The sequence below is a fragment of the Aptenodytes patagonicus genome, chromosome 8 (assembly GCF_965638725.1).
Source record: "Aptenodytes patagonicus chromosome 8, bAptPat1.pri.cur, whole genome shotgun sequence".
Taxonomy (NCBI): Eukaryota; Metazoa; Chordata; class Aves; order Sphenisciformes; family Spheniscidae; genus Aptenodytes; species Aptenodytes patagonicus.
Window position 1 is genome coordinate 8354576 of NC_134956.1, and position 17830 is coordinate 8372405.

The 17830-nt window shown below is 67.7% G+C and overlaps 1 protein-coding gene across 1 annotated transcript; it reads right to left on the reverse strand.

Moving 5' to 3' along the window:
* Window positions 1-2033: 2033 nt before the first annotated feature.
* On the reverse strand, window positions 2034-17295 carry SLC38A3 (solute carrier family 38 member 3). The gene is made up of 16 exons (XM_076346225.1): window positions 17188-17295; window positions 9209-9360; window positions 8968-9052; window positions 8757-8872; window positions 8166-8239; window positions 7993-8085; window positions 7816-7897; window positions 6884-6966; window positions 6669-6727; window positions 6033-6206; window positions 5818-5897; window positions 5275-5375; window positions 5045-5169; window positions 4425-4569; window positions 3825-3928; window positions 2034-3714 (listed from the first exon to the last, which is right to left on the reverse strand). The coding sequence occupies exons 2-16, from the start codon at window positions 9316-9318 to the stop codon at window positions 3610-3612; spliced, it is 1536 nt and encodes a 511-aa protein (XP_076202340.1). The 5' UTR covers window positions 9319-9360; window positions 17188-17295; the 3' UTR covers window positions 2034-3609.
* Between the last annotated feature and the right edge of the window lie 535 nt (window positions 17296-17830).

The window sequence follows — 17830 nt, forward strand, 5'->3', positions numbered from 1 at the left end:
GAGGCGGGCACGGGGCCGCGGTGCGCCCCGGGAGAGGCGGGCACCGGCCGCGGTGCGCCCCGGGAGAGGCGGGCATGGGACCGCGGTGCGCCCCGGGACAGACATGGGGAGGGAGATGGAGTCTGGGCGCTGGACTTTAGGCCTGGGGTCCTTTGGGTGCAGAGAGGTGGGTGCAGCCCCGGGGCCGGTGGTGTGGGGGGATGCTGTGTCTCAGGGTCACCTTCTGTGGGGACACGGTGTCACAGGGTGGTGGCTCAGCCCCTGGGGACCTGCTTGTCCCATCACTGGACATTGGGCTCAGCCCTCGGGGACCCACGTGCCACGTTGCCGGAGGAGGGAGCTCCTCGGCGGGTGCCAGGGCCGGGGTTGCCCGCGACAAGGGATGGGGCAGGAAGGGACTGGGCGGGATGGGGCACCTGGCAGCTCTCACCCAGGGCAGGGGGTACCCCCGGTGCTTGCCCCGCCCCCCCCCCCGCCAGCTCCCAGGGCGGCTCCCTTGGGAATTGGACCTCCCACGCAGCCCGAGGAGGGTGCCCGGCTGTGCCAGCTGCCCCGCGGGGCTGGCCCCCACCCAGGAAGCCGCCCCAGCTCTGTGCCAGCCCCACGGCAGAGCCTCGCCGCCCGCCTGGGCCCCCCAGCCCCTCCTCACCCCCCAAGTTGGCACCCACCGAGCGGGGTGGGGGGCAGCGAGGGATGCTCCACTCTAGAAGCCGCCGTGCCAGGGGAAGGGGTGCAGCATCCTCCCGCGTAGCCCAGCCGTGGGGTCCATGGGCCCGGCGTGGAGGGAGCAGGGCTGTTCCCGTGGGAGCGGGCCGCGGTGCTAATAAGGCTTCGCTAACGAGCTGGCGCTGTGCCCGGGCCTGGGGCCGGCTGGAGTAAAGCCCCGTGCCCGCGGGCAGGGGGAGAGAGGGGCCCGGGCTGGGGGGGGGGGGAGGTGGCGGGGGGGGGGGCTCACCCCCACTCCACACCGTGCCATGGGAGAGGGCTGGGGAGCTTGGGGCTGCCCCCGGGGGGTGCTGGGGGGGCACTGGGGGTACCCGCTGCCCTGCCACCAGACACGGGATGCCCCCAGCCCCGCTTCCACAGGAGTCCCACTCCCTAGGGGTCCTACTCCCACGGCAGCCCCACTCTCACGGGGGTCCTGATCCCACAGGTGTCCCACTACCCGGGGGTCCTGCTTTCCCAGGATCCAACTCCCACAGGAGTCCCCGCTTCCCTGGGGGTCCCGCTCCCACGGGGGTCCCGCTGCCCCGGGCCGGCCGCCCCCGCCAGGTCTCCCGCGGACCGGGTCCGCGCGTGGAAGCGCAGCGCCCCCTCGCGCCCGCGCAGCCCTGCCCCTCCGCGTCCGCGTCCCCGCGGGCCTGCTGCCCCCGCCGGTGCGCTGCTGTCCCCCGCGTCCCCGTGCCTGCGTCCCGGCGCGCGTCTCCCTCTGTGTGTCCGTGTCTCTCTGTCCCCGTGGGTGCGTGGGGGTGTCTGTGTATCCGTGCTGTCCCCGTGTATGTCTGTGCATCCATGTCCATACGGGCCATGCTGTCCCCGTGTACATCTGTGCATGTGTGTGCACTGACTCTGTACATGCACGTCCGTGTGTCCGTGCTGTCCCACTGTATGTCTGTGCATGAGCACACTGACCCTGTGCACGCGTGTCCGTATGTCTGTGCTGTCCCCATGTACACCTATGCACCCATGTGCATGTGTCTGTATGTCCGTACTGCCCCGCTGTGCATCCACGTGCACTGACCCTGTGCATCTGCATCCATATGTCCGTGCAGTCCTGCCGTACGCCTGTACGTTCAGACGCACTGACCCTGTGCATGTGTGTCTGTATGTCTGTGCCGTCCTGCTGTACGCCTGTGCATCCATGTACACTGACCCTGTGCATGCATGTCCATGTATCCCTGCTCGTGCCCATGTGCGTCCGTGCATCCATGTGCACGTGTGTCCGTATGTCCGTGCTGTCCCGGGACGCTGCGCGCCGGGTGCCAGCCTGTGTGCCAGCTCCTCGCCCGCCCCAGTGACGCCTGAGACCTGAGCACATTCACATCTTTATTCTCACTGCCAGAGGCTTCGCCGGCCGGCCTCCTTGCCAGCACAGACATCGCCCCACGGATAATTTAAAAGCGTCACCGCCCCAGCATGGCGCAGGGGTGGCCACGGGGCAGCCGGGCTGGGGACGGGGCCGCTGGGGCCGCGCTGCAGCCGGCAGCCCCGGGGCAATGGCGAGGGTCCGCCGAGCCCCTCACCAGCACCGGGTCGTGGCCCCCCCCCCCCTCCACCCCATATAGATATGTACATTATACAGAGCTACCCAGAGCAACACAACACATTAAAAAAGATCTACTCTTATATACAGTATTTATAAAAAGCATCCCAGCCTCCACCACCCTGGTAAAAAAATACGTCTCTTATGTACTTCATCGCAGGACAGCCCCCCCGCCTCGTGCTGCCCACCCTGCCGGGCTGCCCCCCCCCATGCTGGGAAGGGAGGCGGGTGGTGGGAGAGCCGCTCTCTGGGTTTTGGCATGGTGTGGGGCGTCCCGGCAGCATGGATGGATGGGTGGGTGGGAAAGGGCTGCGGGGGCCTGGGTGCTGGCCCTGGGTGCAAGGCGAGCAAGGCCAGCTTGGGTTCAGGGGGTGCCCATCACCCTGGCATCTGGGCACGCAGACAGGGGGGTGGCTCTGGAACCCCGAGCTGGCCCCCAGCGAGCGCTGCCCCCAGCCCCCTGTGCCCCCCACCTGCAGCCCTTGGGGGGGCCAGGCCCCAGGCAGCCAAGCTGCAGCATGGGCAGAATGCCAGCGGGTGCCAAGCCCCCGGTGGGCATGCCACCTCCCCAGGGCGATGTGGCTGGTGCCCAAGCATGGCCTGGGGATCACCAGGGTCCTGTCCGGGAGGCAAGGATCATCGGGAGCCAACCATTCCCCCGGTGGGCTAAAGAGCAGCAGACTGGGTACCGCCAGCTGTGGCAGCAGGACCACGCTCACCCGTGGGGCCATGGTGCTCCCGCGATGTCAGGGCAGTGGGGTGGCATCTCACCAGGGAACCGGGGGACAGCAGGGGAAGAGGCCGGGTGGCTTGGGCTTGGGCACGGGTGCTGCCAGGGGTCCGACCACCCTGCCAGACCCCAGCCCCCCGTGGACACTGTTCATCAGGGCTCTCGATGCTGTCTGGGGGTGTCCAGGAAAGTGCCCCGGTCCTTGGCCCCCGCAGCGGGCACTGCCATGCGCCCCTGGCAGTGCCCGCTGCTGGCGGCTCTGGGTGTGCAGAGACGAGCTCCAGCTCACAGCCAGCTCCCGGTGAGGTAGGGCAATATTATTCTCCCCATTTTACAGATGGGGAAACTGAGGCGCGGAGCAGGAAGGGTACCCACTGGAGCCGGGTTGGGGGCACAGCACCTGCCCCAGGCTTGCCGCCCCATCCCGGGCACAGGTCGGGGGGTCCCTGTGCCTGCCATGGCTCATGCCCCCCCCCCATCACAGGTGATGGGCAGTGACAGTGGAGGGTCGCTGGGAAAGCTCAGCAGGGCTGTGGCACAGGGGCTGAGCCCAGGGCCGGCTTTCCCTGGGGCATCGGTGGGTGGGGAGGAGGTTGGCGTGGGTACCCGGTGCTGGCTAGTGGCTGCCGCTGCTCTTCCCCCCCCCCATGGCCCAGTCGATGATGATGAAGCTCAAGCTCATGATCATGAAGAGCACTCCGAGGAGGGCGAAGCAGGCAGCCTGCGGGGGCAGGGCAGGGGGTGAGGGACAGCCAGGGCGATGGGGCCCCCAGCCCAGCCCCAGGACCCCCGTCCTTGGCCCCGTCCGTATCCCCCCCTCCCCATGCTTACCAAGATTTTGGGGGTGGAGCGCAGCGGCTCCTTGTCCTTGGGCATGATGCGGATGTAGAAGATGGCGGGGAAGATGAAGATGAGGCAGGGAGCGGAGGTGGCACCTGGAGCAGACGGGGACAGAGCGGGCAGAGGCCCCCACCCTGCGGCTCAGCCCTGCCAGTCCCACTGCCGGGCCAGGTCCTGTCCTCCCCCACCACCCCCGGCCCTGGCAAAGCCTTCCAGGAACCCGAGGACACTGTGTCCTGGCAGTGTCCCCATGCCCCCTCCCCCCCCCCTGCAACCAGGGCCTTGGCACTGAGCCAGGCACCGAGCGGGGGCAGCCCGGCTTGGGGAATCAAGGGAAATGCCCAGGGGAAAAGCAAGCGCCGGCCGGCAGTGCGGCAAGCAGCCGGCACCGCACCACGGGAACCAGCCTGCTGGGACAGGGACAGGGCTGGGGGACACCCCACACGCCACCTGGCCCTGGCACGGTGAGAAGGGGAAACTGAGGCATGGGGGGGTCAGGCAAAGCCAAGCGCCAGGCAGGGGCAGGCGCTGGCGTGCTGCCCACAACACCCAGCGCCCGAGGGGGGACAGGAGCGGGGTGCTGCCACGCACCGATCATGCCGAAGATGCCGAGGATGGAGGGGGCGAAGATGACCAAGAGGTTGATGAAGGTCAGCAGGACCACGGCTATGGTGACATGGCGGATCCAGCTGAAGTCCTTCCCTTGGAACAGCATCTGCTGGATGGCCCGGCGCACCTGGGGACAGGGACAGGGTGTCACGCTCCATCCTTGGAGCCAGGGACCATCCCATCCCCTGTCCCCGCAGTCCTGCCGGTCCCTGTCACCCCTTCCCCTGCCCCAGCCCTGACCCTGATGCCCCACTGGTCCCTGTCACTCCTTCCTCTGCCCCAGCCCTGTCCCCATGGCCCTGCCGGTCCCCATCACCCCCGCCCCAGCCCTGTCCCCATGACACTGCTGGTCCCTGTCACACCTTCCCAGCCCTGTCTCCATGGCCCTGCCAGTCCCCATCACCCCTGCCCCTACCCCAGCCCTGTCCCTGACACCCAGCAGGTCCCGTTCCCCAATCCCTGCAGCCCCGTTGATCTCTGCCACCCTGTCCCCGGGCCTCAGCCCCATCGCTGCCTCATTTTCCCCTCTCAAAGTCTGGTGCCAAAGCCCTGTGACAGCCAGGGGTGGCAGTGCCACCTGGCATCCCCACAGGGCCACTCACCGGGAAGAGGACAATGGGGACGGTGAGGGTGACAGCCGTCAGCACAGCCACCCGCACGCACAGGATAAGCACGTCGAAGGGGTCCACCTTGTTGTACGTGTGCAGCAACTCCGACTCCACACGGCCTGTGGGCACCAGTGTGTGACCAGCCGCTGGGTCAGCCCCGGCACCGCCACCGCCCCGGTGCCAGCGTGCCAGCAGGGCCCCCATCCCCCTCCCCAAGGGCTCACCATAGAACGTGAGGTAGCCGAAGAGGGCGGCCAAGAAGTACATGAGGTACATGACCGTGATGGAGATGTTGGAGATGCACTGCATCTTCTTCTTGGAGGGGCTGTGGGAGATGGCAGGCTCAGCATGGACCCTGTGGCCCAGCCCACCCCGCTCCTGCAGCACCCACTGGCACCGAGTGCCCGCCTGGCGAGGAGGGGTGATGCCGGAGCACCCTAGGGTGCACGGGGCATGCAGGGGGGCTGTGTCCCCCTCCCCGAGCTGCATGGCGGGTCTGATCACCCACCACCAACCAACCACCCAACCACCCCGGGTCATATCACCAATCTCCCAGGTGTGATATCACCCACCACCCACCCACCCATTCCAGGTTGTCTCACCCACCTCCTGGGACTGGTATCACCCACCCAGGGTCGTATCACCCACCGTATCCCCTCGTATCCCCACGATGCCCCAGTGCAGGTCCCACACCTGGAAGGTGCTGCCTTTGGGTGGGTGCCAGACAAAGCCCACCCCCCCCATGGGTGCCCCCACCCAGGACTCACTCCTTCAGCTCGGTGTAGATGGGCAGGACCTCAGGGTGGCAGACGAAGGCGAAGGCCATGATGGGGATGGTGTATGCCGTCTGCACGAGAGGAGGGCGGCTGAGCGCCGGGGGGCCAAGCTGTTGGGTGCCGCCAGCACCAGGACCACCCGCCTTCATGAGGTGCACGGGGTGGGGGCTCACTCAGAGCCCCAGGGATGCATCCCGGGCCCCTACCTGGGAGTTCAGGGTGAAGAAGCTGGGGGTGCAGGTGCCCTGCTCGGGCGCCTGGAGGACAGTGTAGCCATTCTGGTAGTCGCTGGTGCTGACGAGGGTGGCATTGAGGCTGCCCGTGAGGTTCCCCTCCTGCTCAGGGAGCGGGCAGGGGATCTGGAACTTCTTATAGATGACCTAAGGTGGGGGGCACACGGGGACAGTCAGCGCCCGGCGCCACCACCTCCCAGCACCGGCCACCTGAGCCAGCACCGCACCCAGCGGGAAGGTGCCCCTGTTGGGTCCCCTCTATGGGGCACCCTTTGCCGGCAGTGCCCCATGGCAATGCCGACCCCCTGGCCTGCCCCTGTGAGGGTGGGCAGCGGGGTAGAGCAGGGTGGCGGCACACGGAGGGGCCGTGTGCATGGTTCCCCCCCCGGCACCCTCTCCCTTCCCCTTTCCCCGGCGCTCAGCTTCTTCAGCTGAAAATAACCCAGCAGCGTGACAGCACTGCCATGGCGTCTCCGCAGCCCAGAGCGCCTGCTGTCCCCACTGTCCCTGCTGTCCCCGCAGCACACAGCCCAGGCAGCAGAGCCACGCGCTCTGGCAGAAGGGACGCTTGGCATCCCGAGCCTCCGGCATGTGCCGGCAGGTGCTCACCGAGATGAGGAAGAAGCCCATACAGCTGAGGGAGAAGCCGCTGGCATAGCCAAGGTAGCCTGGAGAGGAAAGAGAGCAGCCAGTGGGCACGGGCAGGACCCCCACGCTGGCTGGGTGCCCCCTCCTTGCCTGCCATCCCCAGGCTGGCACCATCACCCTGCGGGAGCCCCAGAGTGCCGGACCCCGGTGCTGCACGCAGCATCCGCCTGACTTACCCAGCTGCTTCATGAGGGCCAGGGGCAGGATGATGGTGACAGAAACCAGGATCACCAGGTAGTTCCCGTTCATGTACCAGTCCCTGGAAGCAGAGGGCCTGCTCACCACCCCACTCTGTCGGGGCACAGGAGGCACAGGCAGCCATCGTGGGGGGACCCCGGAGCTGGCATCCCTGGACCCCTGAGCTGGCATCCCCAGGGATGCTGGCAACCCCCAAAGTTGTCATCCCTGCTGTGCTTGCTTCCCTGGGGACCCCTGAGGCCAGCATCCCTGGGGGCCCTTGAGCTGGGGTCCTGCCTACCCCCATAGTGATGCACCCCCAAGGGCAAGAGCTGCTGCAGGCAGGCTGAGAACTGCTGTTACCAGCACATGTTTGCCAGTGGGCAGCCTGGCAGCAGGAGGACATGGGGACAAGGGTACCAGAATCTGCAAGGGGGCTCAGCCAGGTCCTCAAAGCCCCAGGTGGAGGCAGCTGCCCCCGGCCACCTGCGGGGCCAGAAGCCTGCCCAGCCCCGGTCCCACGTGCAGTCGAGCACCCCAGAGCAGCTGAGACACCCAGTCCCGGACTGGTGGAGGTCCCAGTGGCAGCTTTGCCCAGCACCTGCCCGGCTCTCACCCCCTGTGCTGCTGGGTGGGGATGTGGGCACAGCATGGGGGGGACCCATTCCCAACCAGAGCTCCCATGCCCGCCCCCCACAGCCCCGGGCTCTGTTCAGGGAGGAAAGCCTGATCCCAAGGGGATGTGAGGAGCAGGGATTGGAAGTTCAGCCTGGTTTAATCCCACCCAGGGGCTTATTCAGCACTGACAGTTATCAAAAATAGTAGTGGCTTAATTGCACTAAATCCCTGCCATGGGCTGCACAGCTGGAGACAAAGCCCCGGCGTCTGCCCAGGGGAAGGCGTGCAGGCAGCGTGGGCAGGAGGCACTCACGTGGTCTTCTCCTCCAGGTTGAGGAAGGTCTGGATGACAAGAGGCACTTCGGATTTGACAATGTACAGGTAGCTGGACATGGCTGCGGGGCAGAGCGAGGTCATCCTGTGCCGGCATGCTCTGGTCCTGTGTCCTCCCCACAGCCCTGCCAGGTCCCCCCCCCAGCCCCGTCCTCACCTCCAATGTTCTGCAGTGTGATGGCGATGGCCGCGGCCAGCTTCCCCGGCGTGCCAAAGGCTCGGTAGCCCAGCTGCTCGTAGGCGCGGATGCCTGCAGGACAGGGAGCGGTGGTGGGGTGAGGGTCGGGAGGGGACCCCCCGGCACGGCCCCGCTGGGGACCCAGCACTCACCCACGATGCCGGAGGACTTGAGCAGCAGGTGGATGGAGTAGCTGGAGAGCAGCGCCACTGCCGTCAGGAGGAAGCTGCGGGAGGACAGCGCCGTCACCAGCGGGTCACAGCACGGGGCTCGGACACAGCCGTGGGGCAAACCCCACGTGGGCAGGCTCTGCCTGCAGGCAGCCGTCCTGGCAGGCCACCCAGCCCCTTGCCTCAGCACTGGCTGGGTGCTCACAGGGCGGACGGGCCGTGGGGTGTGGACACCCCACAGCCATGGAGCTGCCCCAGCCCTGTGGGTCCATGTCCCCACGCCCAAGGGGAGCCGGCCCCCGCATCGTTTGGGCCATGTGGGGAAATCTGGTCTTGTATTAAGGAAGTCAAGCCTTTATCCTCCTCCTCCCCAGGGGGGCACAGCGCCCGGCAGGGGCAGACAGGCTCATGCCAGGGATGGGCATTGCTTAGGTAGCAGGACACTGGTCCCTGTGTCACCCCAAGCCAGAGACCCCTTTCTCACCTGCATCTCTGGCACCCACTGATCCCCTTGGAGAAGCCCCACACACCCGGACTCCCCCACCTGAACCTCCGCGGGCACGCAGCACTCACAGGAAGAGGATGATGCCGGTGTTGGCCATGGCATAGGCCAGCCCCAGGATGCCGCTGCCCATGATGGCGTTGCTCAGGTTGAAGACGGACATCCCAAAAGACGTCTTCCCTTCGAACTGCGCACATGAGACACGGCGGGGAGGGGACGCGCTGGTCACACTGGGAGCTGCCCCCGTCCCGCTGCCACTGTGGTGCCCGCGCTGATACTCACGTCGGTGAAGTGCGTCTGCTTCTTCTCGGCGCCGTGGGGAAGGAACTCCTCCATCTCTGCCATGCCGGACTGGTTCTCCTCAAACCTGGCCACCGGGGGGAGAGGGTGAGGCTGAAGCAGAGCCGGGGGCCGCCATGCCCACCCCCATGCCCCGGCAGCACCGGCTGGCATCACGCGGGCAAGAGCTGCTGGGAGGACCCCCCTGGGGTGCTGGCACCCCTACTTGTCCCCATGCCTCTACCTGTCACCCGCCAGCGAGGGGACGGCAGAGGCAGTGAGCGCGGCTGCATGCTTCCCGTTGGGCACCAGCTCCACCATCTCGGCCTGGAGGGGCATGTCCGTGGCGTCCATGGTGGGGAGGCAGCTGGGCTCACTGCGGGCTCTTCTTGGGCTCTGCAAGAGAGGGGCAACAGGGATCCGGCTCTGGGCAGGAGTTCCTACAGGTCCCTCATCTGCTGGGGATGCCAGAGTCAGGCTCAGCACCAGTGCTGGTGGCACCGCAGGGACAGGCACCTGGGGATGACGGGGATGCCCAGCCAGGCACCACCGTGACTGGACTTCTCCCTTCTGCCTGCTCAGCACACAACACCCCATGGAGCTCGCCCCAGCTCTGACAGCCCCACGAGGGTCCCCAGCGGGGACTGTCCCCTTGCCTGGACAGCCATCCCGCAGCCTACCCTGCAGGGCCACTCTGCTCCCCTGCCTGCAGCACGGCGCCAGCCCCGGAGCCTCTGTCCGCGACGCCTGCCCACCTCCACTCCCCTGCCTGCAGCTCTCAGCTCTGTGCCTCAGTTTCCTCTCCCAGAGACGGGCGCTGACAGGCGAGCGGGGTCGTTTCGGAGGGCAGCTGGGGGCGGGGCGGGGAGCTCGGGGACCTGCAGCACTGCCCAACACGAAGGGCTCGCCCGCATCCCGCCGCCCAGGGCCGGCGCTGCCGGGGTGCCAAGGCAGGGGGCTCGGGGGCACGTCAGGGCCAGACAAACGGAGCAGGAAAGAGCGCGGGGCCGGGAGACAGCTCCTTGGCAGGGGAAGGCGGCCGGGCTGCCGAGCGCGGGACGCCTTGGCACGCCGCACAAAGCCGCCTCTGTGCGAGCCCCGGCCCTCCCCGCCCCGCTGGGAAACGGCACAGGGTGGCTTTCTGGGGCAGGCTGGCAGCCGGGGCAGGGTCCCCCACTAACCCCGGCCACCCTAGGGGGCTGGGGTCCTCCCTGTCTGGCCAGGGGTCTCCACCTCAAGGCCGCAGGACAATGCCACCCGGCCCGAGGAGAGGGCTGGCCAGGATGCGGCGTGGTCCCTGACCCCGGGAGGATGCTGCTGCCCCATCACCCCAGTGCCTGGGATCCCCACGGGGTGAGCAGGAGACGTGCCAGTCTTTGTGCTCCCAGGGGATCGGTGGCCCTGGGGACCAGGCGAGTCTTCCCGTGGCACTGTCGGGGTGGGGAGATGCCAGGGACAGCAGCCCCTCTGGCATGCAGAGAAAGATGCCATGGCAGGGTGTGGGCGCCAGCACCACCTCCAGGCTCCTGAGCCACCGCCATGCCTGTCCCTGCTCGTCCAGGCCATCGAGGAGATCTGGCAGGGTCATCCCAGGCCATGCGCCAGCTACCGGTAGTGTCGGGGGGGCTGAGCGCCTAAGGCTGGCCCGAGTGCCTAAGGCTGGCCTGGGGTGGGGGGCACATGGCTGGGCCACCCCACCTGCAGCACCCAGCCTGGTGGGGAAACTGAGGCAGGTCGCAGGCCAGTGGGGACCAGAGCAGGGAGACTCAGCCATGCAGGGGAAGAGAGGGAAGCGCAGGGCGGGCGCTGGGCGATAATTTATCCCCTCTGCTAGGCCTCCGCTTGGGCCGGATCCAGGCACGAACAAGGCTGCCAGCACGTCCAAACGCCACCGTTAACTCTACGCCTTCCCACCACTGCAGGCGGGCATCGCCAAACCCGCTGCTCCCGGTGCCGGGCTTGAGGGGGGCCGCCAGATTCCCGGTGCTCCATCACTTCCCCGAACCCCCCCCAGCGCCACCGGGCTGCCTGCAGGCAGGGCTCCATTGCATCCCACTGGCGGCAGGCAGGAGCTGCCCCGCTCCCCCTGCCCGCTCCCCCGCGGGCGCCGGGGAGGCTGGGCGCTCTCCTCTGCAGCCCCTTTCTTCTCCCAGGTTATAATTACACCTCGCCGGGCAGCTCAGGAAATACCAGCCTCTTCCCCCAAGCGCCTCTCGGAATAGCAAGCGGCACGGCCGGACTCATTTTGCATGCACCAGGCTTAGCACCGCCACCCAGACGCTTCCTCCCGCCGGGCAGCGCTGGCGTAGCCCTGGCACAGCCCTGGCACAGCCCCGGCACCGCTCGCCACCACCTCCTTGGCCAGCCCCGGCCTTTGCCCCTCGGCCAGGGTCTCCCAGTGGCGGCGGCCGGGGAAGGGGGGGGATGAAAGGGGAGGGAACAGGAGGCGCTTCGATCGGGCAGAGCGTGCCCTGCTTGCCGGTGTTTGTCTTGCGATAAGGCTGGGCAGAACAGCAAATACATGGAGCGGTGGATGGTCCCGGGGGGGTGGTGTGGGTCCCCCCAGGACTAGGGGTGGTGGGTTCACCCCTGTTCCTGTGTGCCCACCTCAGTTGGGGACCCTCCACTCTGGGCAAAGAGCATCTCCCTGGGGATCTCTTCCCGCAGTGTGCCGGCCCTGAGAGCCCCAGCCCACCGCGGGGCTGCCGCGCTGCCACACGGATGGGATGCTGCTGTCCTCGCTGCTGCGTTGGGCAGCCCACGTGCCGCCTGGCATCATCTCCCTCCTGACCACCAGCCCCAGCGCCCGCTCACCCACCCTGATGGTGTGGGCAAGTCCACGTGCATGGGCACAGAACACCCTGCTGTGGCACCCAGGGCCATGTCCCTGGGGGTGCTGAGTCAACTGCACTGATTTCCCGGCATGCGCCTCTCCACTGCTTGCCGGCTCCAGGTGACAAGGACAGTGACAGCCCTGCTGCACCGAGACTTCCCACCTCTCCCTACCCAGCCCTGGCTCTCCCGGGGGCTACTCCTGCTGTCCCACTGCTCAGTGACACCGGGTGCATCGTCCACCCCACCAACCCTCCGGTGTGGCCAGGCAGCCCAAGCCGGGCCCTGGTGCCGTCCCACAGCCCCCCCGCAGGGAACGCTGAGCTGTATGCATGGGGCGGCACGTACTCTCCCCGCCGGCCACGTCTGCGCGCCAGGGGAGGCTACGTTTGGTCTCACACGCCGCATCCCGTCCAGCACAGATGCCTGCCCCGCCTCGCCGGGATGGGGATGTGTGTGGGGCAGCAGGGCTCCCAAATCACTTCCCTGCCCTGGCAGGCAGGCAGCAGACAGCCCTGGGCTCGCCCCAGCCCCCTGCCAGCTTTCCCCAGGGGCTGGGGCACCATAGCGGTGGATCTGGTCCTGAAAGGGGCTGCATCTCGCTGCCTGACACCTCGCTTCCACACGGACTTTATTTAAAAGGTGGAAAATCCCAGCTGGGAGCAAGGCACAGCCAGGAGTGGGGGGGCCGGGGCAGGGGAGCTCTGTCAGCAATAGCAGTGGGACATGTCGGATGGGGGGTCCATCGCACCTGGCAGCGTGGTGAGGAGGATGCATATCATGCCGGGAAAGCCTGGCCCTTGTGCTGCGCCAGTTCTCCCGGTCAAACCTCGGCACGGCACAGTCCCCGCTGGAGCACGCCGTGCCAGTGGGAGTACAGCACACAGGGGGACTGGCAGCCCCTGCCTGCCAGCCCTGCCTGCGCCACGCAGTGCCAGCCTGGGGTGCGATGACTCACTGTGTCCCCGCAGCCCATAACACCCATCCGTGGGCACCCGCTGCTCTCACCCGTGGGGGACGAAGGCGCCGGGCCTCCCTGGCAGCGGGTGGGTGCTCCCCGCAGGGCAGCGACCCTCTCCCCATCTCCTCTCCCTCTGCAGATGAATCCCAGCTAATCCGCCCCAGCTGGGGCCGTGGGACTATTCCGGGTGGTAATCCGGCTTTAGTGCCAAGCCTGCCGCAGCTGCCGGCCTGCGTGCTCACAGCCAGGTACCCCGCTGCTGCCGGTGTGTGCCAGGGGGCCAGCAGCAAGGACCCCCCGTCCGTGCCCGCCTGCCCAGGTGGCTGTTCAGGTTTCAGCAGAGCCAGGCACACAGAGGTCTCATGTTCCCTGGGGCTGCGCTGGTGACAGAGCCCTCCCAGAGAGACGGGCAGCGTAGGCAAGCGGGCAGGGATGCCAGCTGCGTCCCCCCCACTGCCATCAGCCCCGAGACCTGGGGTTACCCCCAGCACCGCTGCTGGGCACAGGGTGACCCCTAGCTTGGGGTCCTTGGTCAGCCCCCAGGACTGCTGCTGGGTGCAGAGTGACCCCCAGCCTGGGGTCCCTGGTCAGCCCCTGGCACCACCGTGGGCACAGGGGTGTGCGGGCACACGGGCAGAGCTGGGGCAACAGCCCAAACCTCGGGGGTCCCTGGGCATCACCTCCCCAGGGAGGCTGGCCCCAGCACAGCAGGCACACGCAGCGGGGACCCGTCCATGCCTCCCCTTGCCCCTCCACAGAGAACCCCCTCCCGGGGCAGTCCTGGGAGCCTGGGCGCTGGGAGCAGAGCCAGCCCAACCCTGCAGGAGCAGGGCCTGCCCTTCCCCCCCAGCACACACAGACATGGCCTTCCCCCTGACCTGCCTTCCTAAAATTAGCACCCCAAACCTGTTTTTAAACCTACGGCATTTCTCCGCCCCCCCCCCCCCCCCCCCCCCACCTCCCAGCCAAGCAAAGGCAATGCCATCGTCCCACCTCCCCTGGGGGTGGCGGGCACCCATAAGGGCAAATCTGGCTGTCCAGGGGCACAGCCAGGCACCTCACCTTTGGGGTGAGGGCTCTGGGGTGCACCCCCATGTGCACGGGGACACCAGCAGCCGTGGGGAGGGACGATTGGAGACAACCTGCCCAGTGCACAGCTGGAGAGCCCCTCTGGGTAGCCCCACCGTAGACACTCCCCAAATAGACCTGCTGGAGACCCTCATGAGATAGCCCCACCAGACAGCCATGCCAGTCAGCCCCACTCACGGTCCCAGCACAAGCTGGGCAGCGTGGTCACCACTCCTGAGCTCACCTAGCCCCAGGGCAACCTGGGGTTTCAGCCCCAAATACCACACCATGGCTCAGCCTCAGGCCAGGCGATGCCCCCAGCGCTCCGGCCAGGGCAGAATTGGCAGCAGCAAGAAGGAGCAAGCGTCTCTTGAAGCTGCTGTCCCAGCTAGCAGGGCTCCGGCAGCACCGACACCTGCCCCGGCAGCTCCGGGCCATCCCCACCGCGCTGTGTGGGGAGCGGTGTCCACCTAGGGTCTTCCCTCGAAGCGCACAAGTGGCACCTGTGTCCTCGGGGACGGCTCTGCCTGAGCTGGCATGCCACCAGCCCCAGCACCATCCCACAGCAATGGACGTGCCAGAGTCTGAGACACACCAGGGAGGGGAAAGGCACCACAGGGAAGGGGGTGGCGGAGCCAAACATCACGGGAGTGCCATGGGGAGGGTTTTCCAGCGCCGGAGCCATGGCGCAGCTCAGCCATGGCAATCCCCTGCCAGCTGCACACCCCAGGGTGGGGCCACGGGGAGAGCGAGGGGCTGCAGCGCAGGTACCAGCCACCACCATCACGCCACATCCCCCGCATCCAAGCACCAGTACCAACGCAAGCTGGGAAGAGCGGTGGGGAAACTGAGGCCAGGCAAGGGGAGCTGTGCCCAGCACCGGGACAGCCCGGGCTGCTGCTGACAAAACCCGGCGTGGAAGGAAGGCGTTGAGCCCCTGGCAGGACAAGTGAGGAAGCAGAGGCAGCTGGCAGCATGGGGATCAGGATGGGGACAGGAATGGGGACAGGGTGGGCACAGCACGAGGCCAGTGGCACCCAGCGTGGCTCTAGAGGAGGCCGGGTGAGATGGTGGCTTAAGCCCAAAGCATCTCAGCCAGCTCTAGGCTCAATGTTGGGTTTTGCTTTAAACTTAAAGCCAATGCACTGCCCATCAGGAGCCCAGGGCCACCCGGGGAGGACGGTGGCACAGATGGTGGCACTGCAGGGACTGATGGGCAGGAAAAGCCTGAAAAAAAAAAACACGTTAGGTTTTCTATCGCATCCCTGGAGACACGTTTTGCCTTGGAAGCAAAATGCTTTCCAGGAGTTCCCACTCCCTAAAACACACCCAGCCTTGGTGGGATGACACCGAGGGGTCGATGGCAAAAAATCCAAGCTGCCATTTGCTGCAGGCAGCGCCAGGGACACTGGGAAGCACCAGCCTCAGCTGTGGCCTCATGTGCCCCCCGACACCTCGACACCCCCAGCACAGCACCCCATCCCAAATGGGGGCCACAACCTGCCGAAGCCCCCAGCACCGCCGCTGCCCCTGGCCCTGCCATTCTCACCATTGGACCATCCCACCAGCCTGGTACGTCCTCCCCGGCCCGGGAACAGCAGGACCACACTGGCTGTCCCTGTGCCAGCACGGGGGACCCAGCCAGCCCCAGACCTGCGTCAGTGGCCAGGGAGGCGTGCAGCGGCTGAGACCCACGCGGCAAGGAGGGCCGGGGACACGGGGGGGCCCGTCCCGTCCCCAACCTGCCTCTGTTTTCTCAAGGGCTGTGTTTCCAAAGGAGCCCGTGGGATCCCGCTCCTTCCCCCCGTCCCCACACGCCAAGGAAAATAGGTTCTGCCGGTGCCTGTTTGTTTGCCGTGGCTGCGGCCCCGGCGTGTGATTACAGCTGCAGCACGGCCGGGCGCTGCGGGGCCCTTTGCGCCTCGTCCAGGCTCCCCCACGGTGCCGGCACCCCCCTCCCCCCCATGCCGCCCCCGGGCCGGCCGGGGTGCCCCCGCTGCCCCCCAGCATCCCCGGCCACCGGAGCCAGGGTACGCCGGCGCTCGGTCCCTAGGCGACAGGGCAGCATTCCGGGGCACGGAGGGCTTTCTCTGGGGTGCCCCCACAAAGCCAGGGGGCGAACGCACGCTGCCGGCCGGCAGCAGGGACCGGGCAGGTCTAATGGCTCAGCTTGGGCCGGATCCAAACGCCAGTGGAAAATTCCCCGCTCCTCCGCGGCGGCTCGGCGCAGCCGTGCCCTCCGCAGCCAGCCGGGGCTGAGCCCCACGCCGGGACTCTGCCTCCCCTCCATCCCACCTGCCGGGGACTTGCCGGGTCCCCCGGCTCGCCCGTGCCACCGCAGAGCCAGCCGCTGGCACGGGGGCCCCGGGGCCAGCAGCCGCCTGCCGTGCCTCAGTTTCCCCTTGGGGAAGGTTTCTCTCCCGCGGGACGTTTGCAAGCTGCCCCGGGCAGAGCAGGCTGCCGCGCCGGCTGGCGTGGGACATGCGTGGCCGGCAGGAACGCGATGTGCCGCCTGCCTTTCCGCACTGCCATCCCCGCCAGCCAGGCTCTATAAATACCCCAGCCCGGGGAAGCATCGCACGCACGGCCAAGCCGAGCCCTGGCAGCGCCCACGGCAGCCGGCGTTGCTCTCCCTAGCCGTGCCCCCCGCCGCGCACCGCTCCGAGCCCCGGCACCCTGACACCCGATCCCGGCCGTGACCGCTTCCAGCCTTAAGAAACATATGTCGTTCCCACGGGCAATTAAAAATTAAAGCGGAAAAAAGGGAAAGAAAAGGGGGTTTGGGGGTTGCTGTTATTATCAGCAAAGCGGGCGGCGATGCCAAACCCCCCCGGCACCACGCCGCGGGCAGGAGCTTTGCCTGGGCGTTAGGGTGGAACGGCAGTAAGGCAGAGCTCTGCCTTCCCTCTGCCCTCGCAGGATTTGTTACCCACCCGTGGGAGGGTTTCAGCAGCTGGAGAGGGAAGTGGCAGGAGAAAAGCAAAACAAACAGCCCCGGGACACTGCCACCTGCCAGGGCTGCCGGAGCCCCGGAGCCCGGAGCCTTCCCCCGGTGCTGCCGGGGGGCGGCGGGGGGAGTTGTCCGGCTCCGGGGGGAGGAGGAGGAGGGGAGCAGGGGACTGCGGGGAGCGCCGGGCTGCGAGAGAAGAGCGGGGCCGGGAAGAGACCGAAGGGAGATGGGTCGGGGGGGGGGGGGGGGGGTAGGATGGGGTGCTGGCGAGGACTAAGGGGAGGCGAGGGGTCCGAGCCCTCGGCAGCCTTCAGCCATGGACTTTCCTGAAGGAGAAGGCAAAAAGCACGGAGGTGCGTGCAACTGGGAAGACTGGGGGGGGGGGGGGGGGGGAATCTGGGGGGGGACTTACCTGCCCCCCTCTCCGGCGGTGCCTCTGCTGCGGGCTGGGGCGAGCAGCCCGCGGTGCTGCGGATTAGCGACTATCCTGCGACCGTAATCCCGGCGGAGCCGGAGATTAAACCGGAGCCGGGCCCGCCCCCAGCGCGGCGGCTCCCAATCTCCGCGCCGCCGGGGCAGCGCCAGGGGCAGCGCCGGGGAGGGACCGGCCGCGGGGGGGAGCGCACCCGGCCCCGGCCCCCGCCCTGGCCCCGCCTCGCCCGCCGCCCCATCGGCTCTCGCCGTCCCTCGGGGCATCGCCGCCCCACCGGGCATCGGTGCCTCACCGGGCATGGCCATCCCCCAGGCATCACCCACCCACCGGGCATCAGTGTCCCACTGGGCATCACCACCTCACTGGGCATCGGTACCTAACCGAGCATCCCCATCCCACTGGGCACGCCACCCCACTGGGCACCGGTGCCCCACCAGGCATCACCACCCCACCAGGTATCGCCACCCCACCAGGCATCGCTACCCGGAGCACTCAGGGGCTGCTGCCGGAGGCCAACGGCCGGCACTCAAAGCAACGGGGCTGTCACAGTTGCTCTAATGTAACTTGAAGGGCTAAACCAGCAGGCGTCGAGCGCGGGCATTGGGTCTTCTCCCCTCTTAGT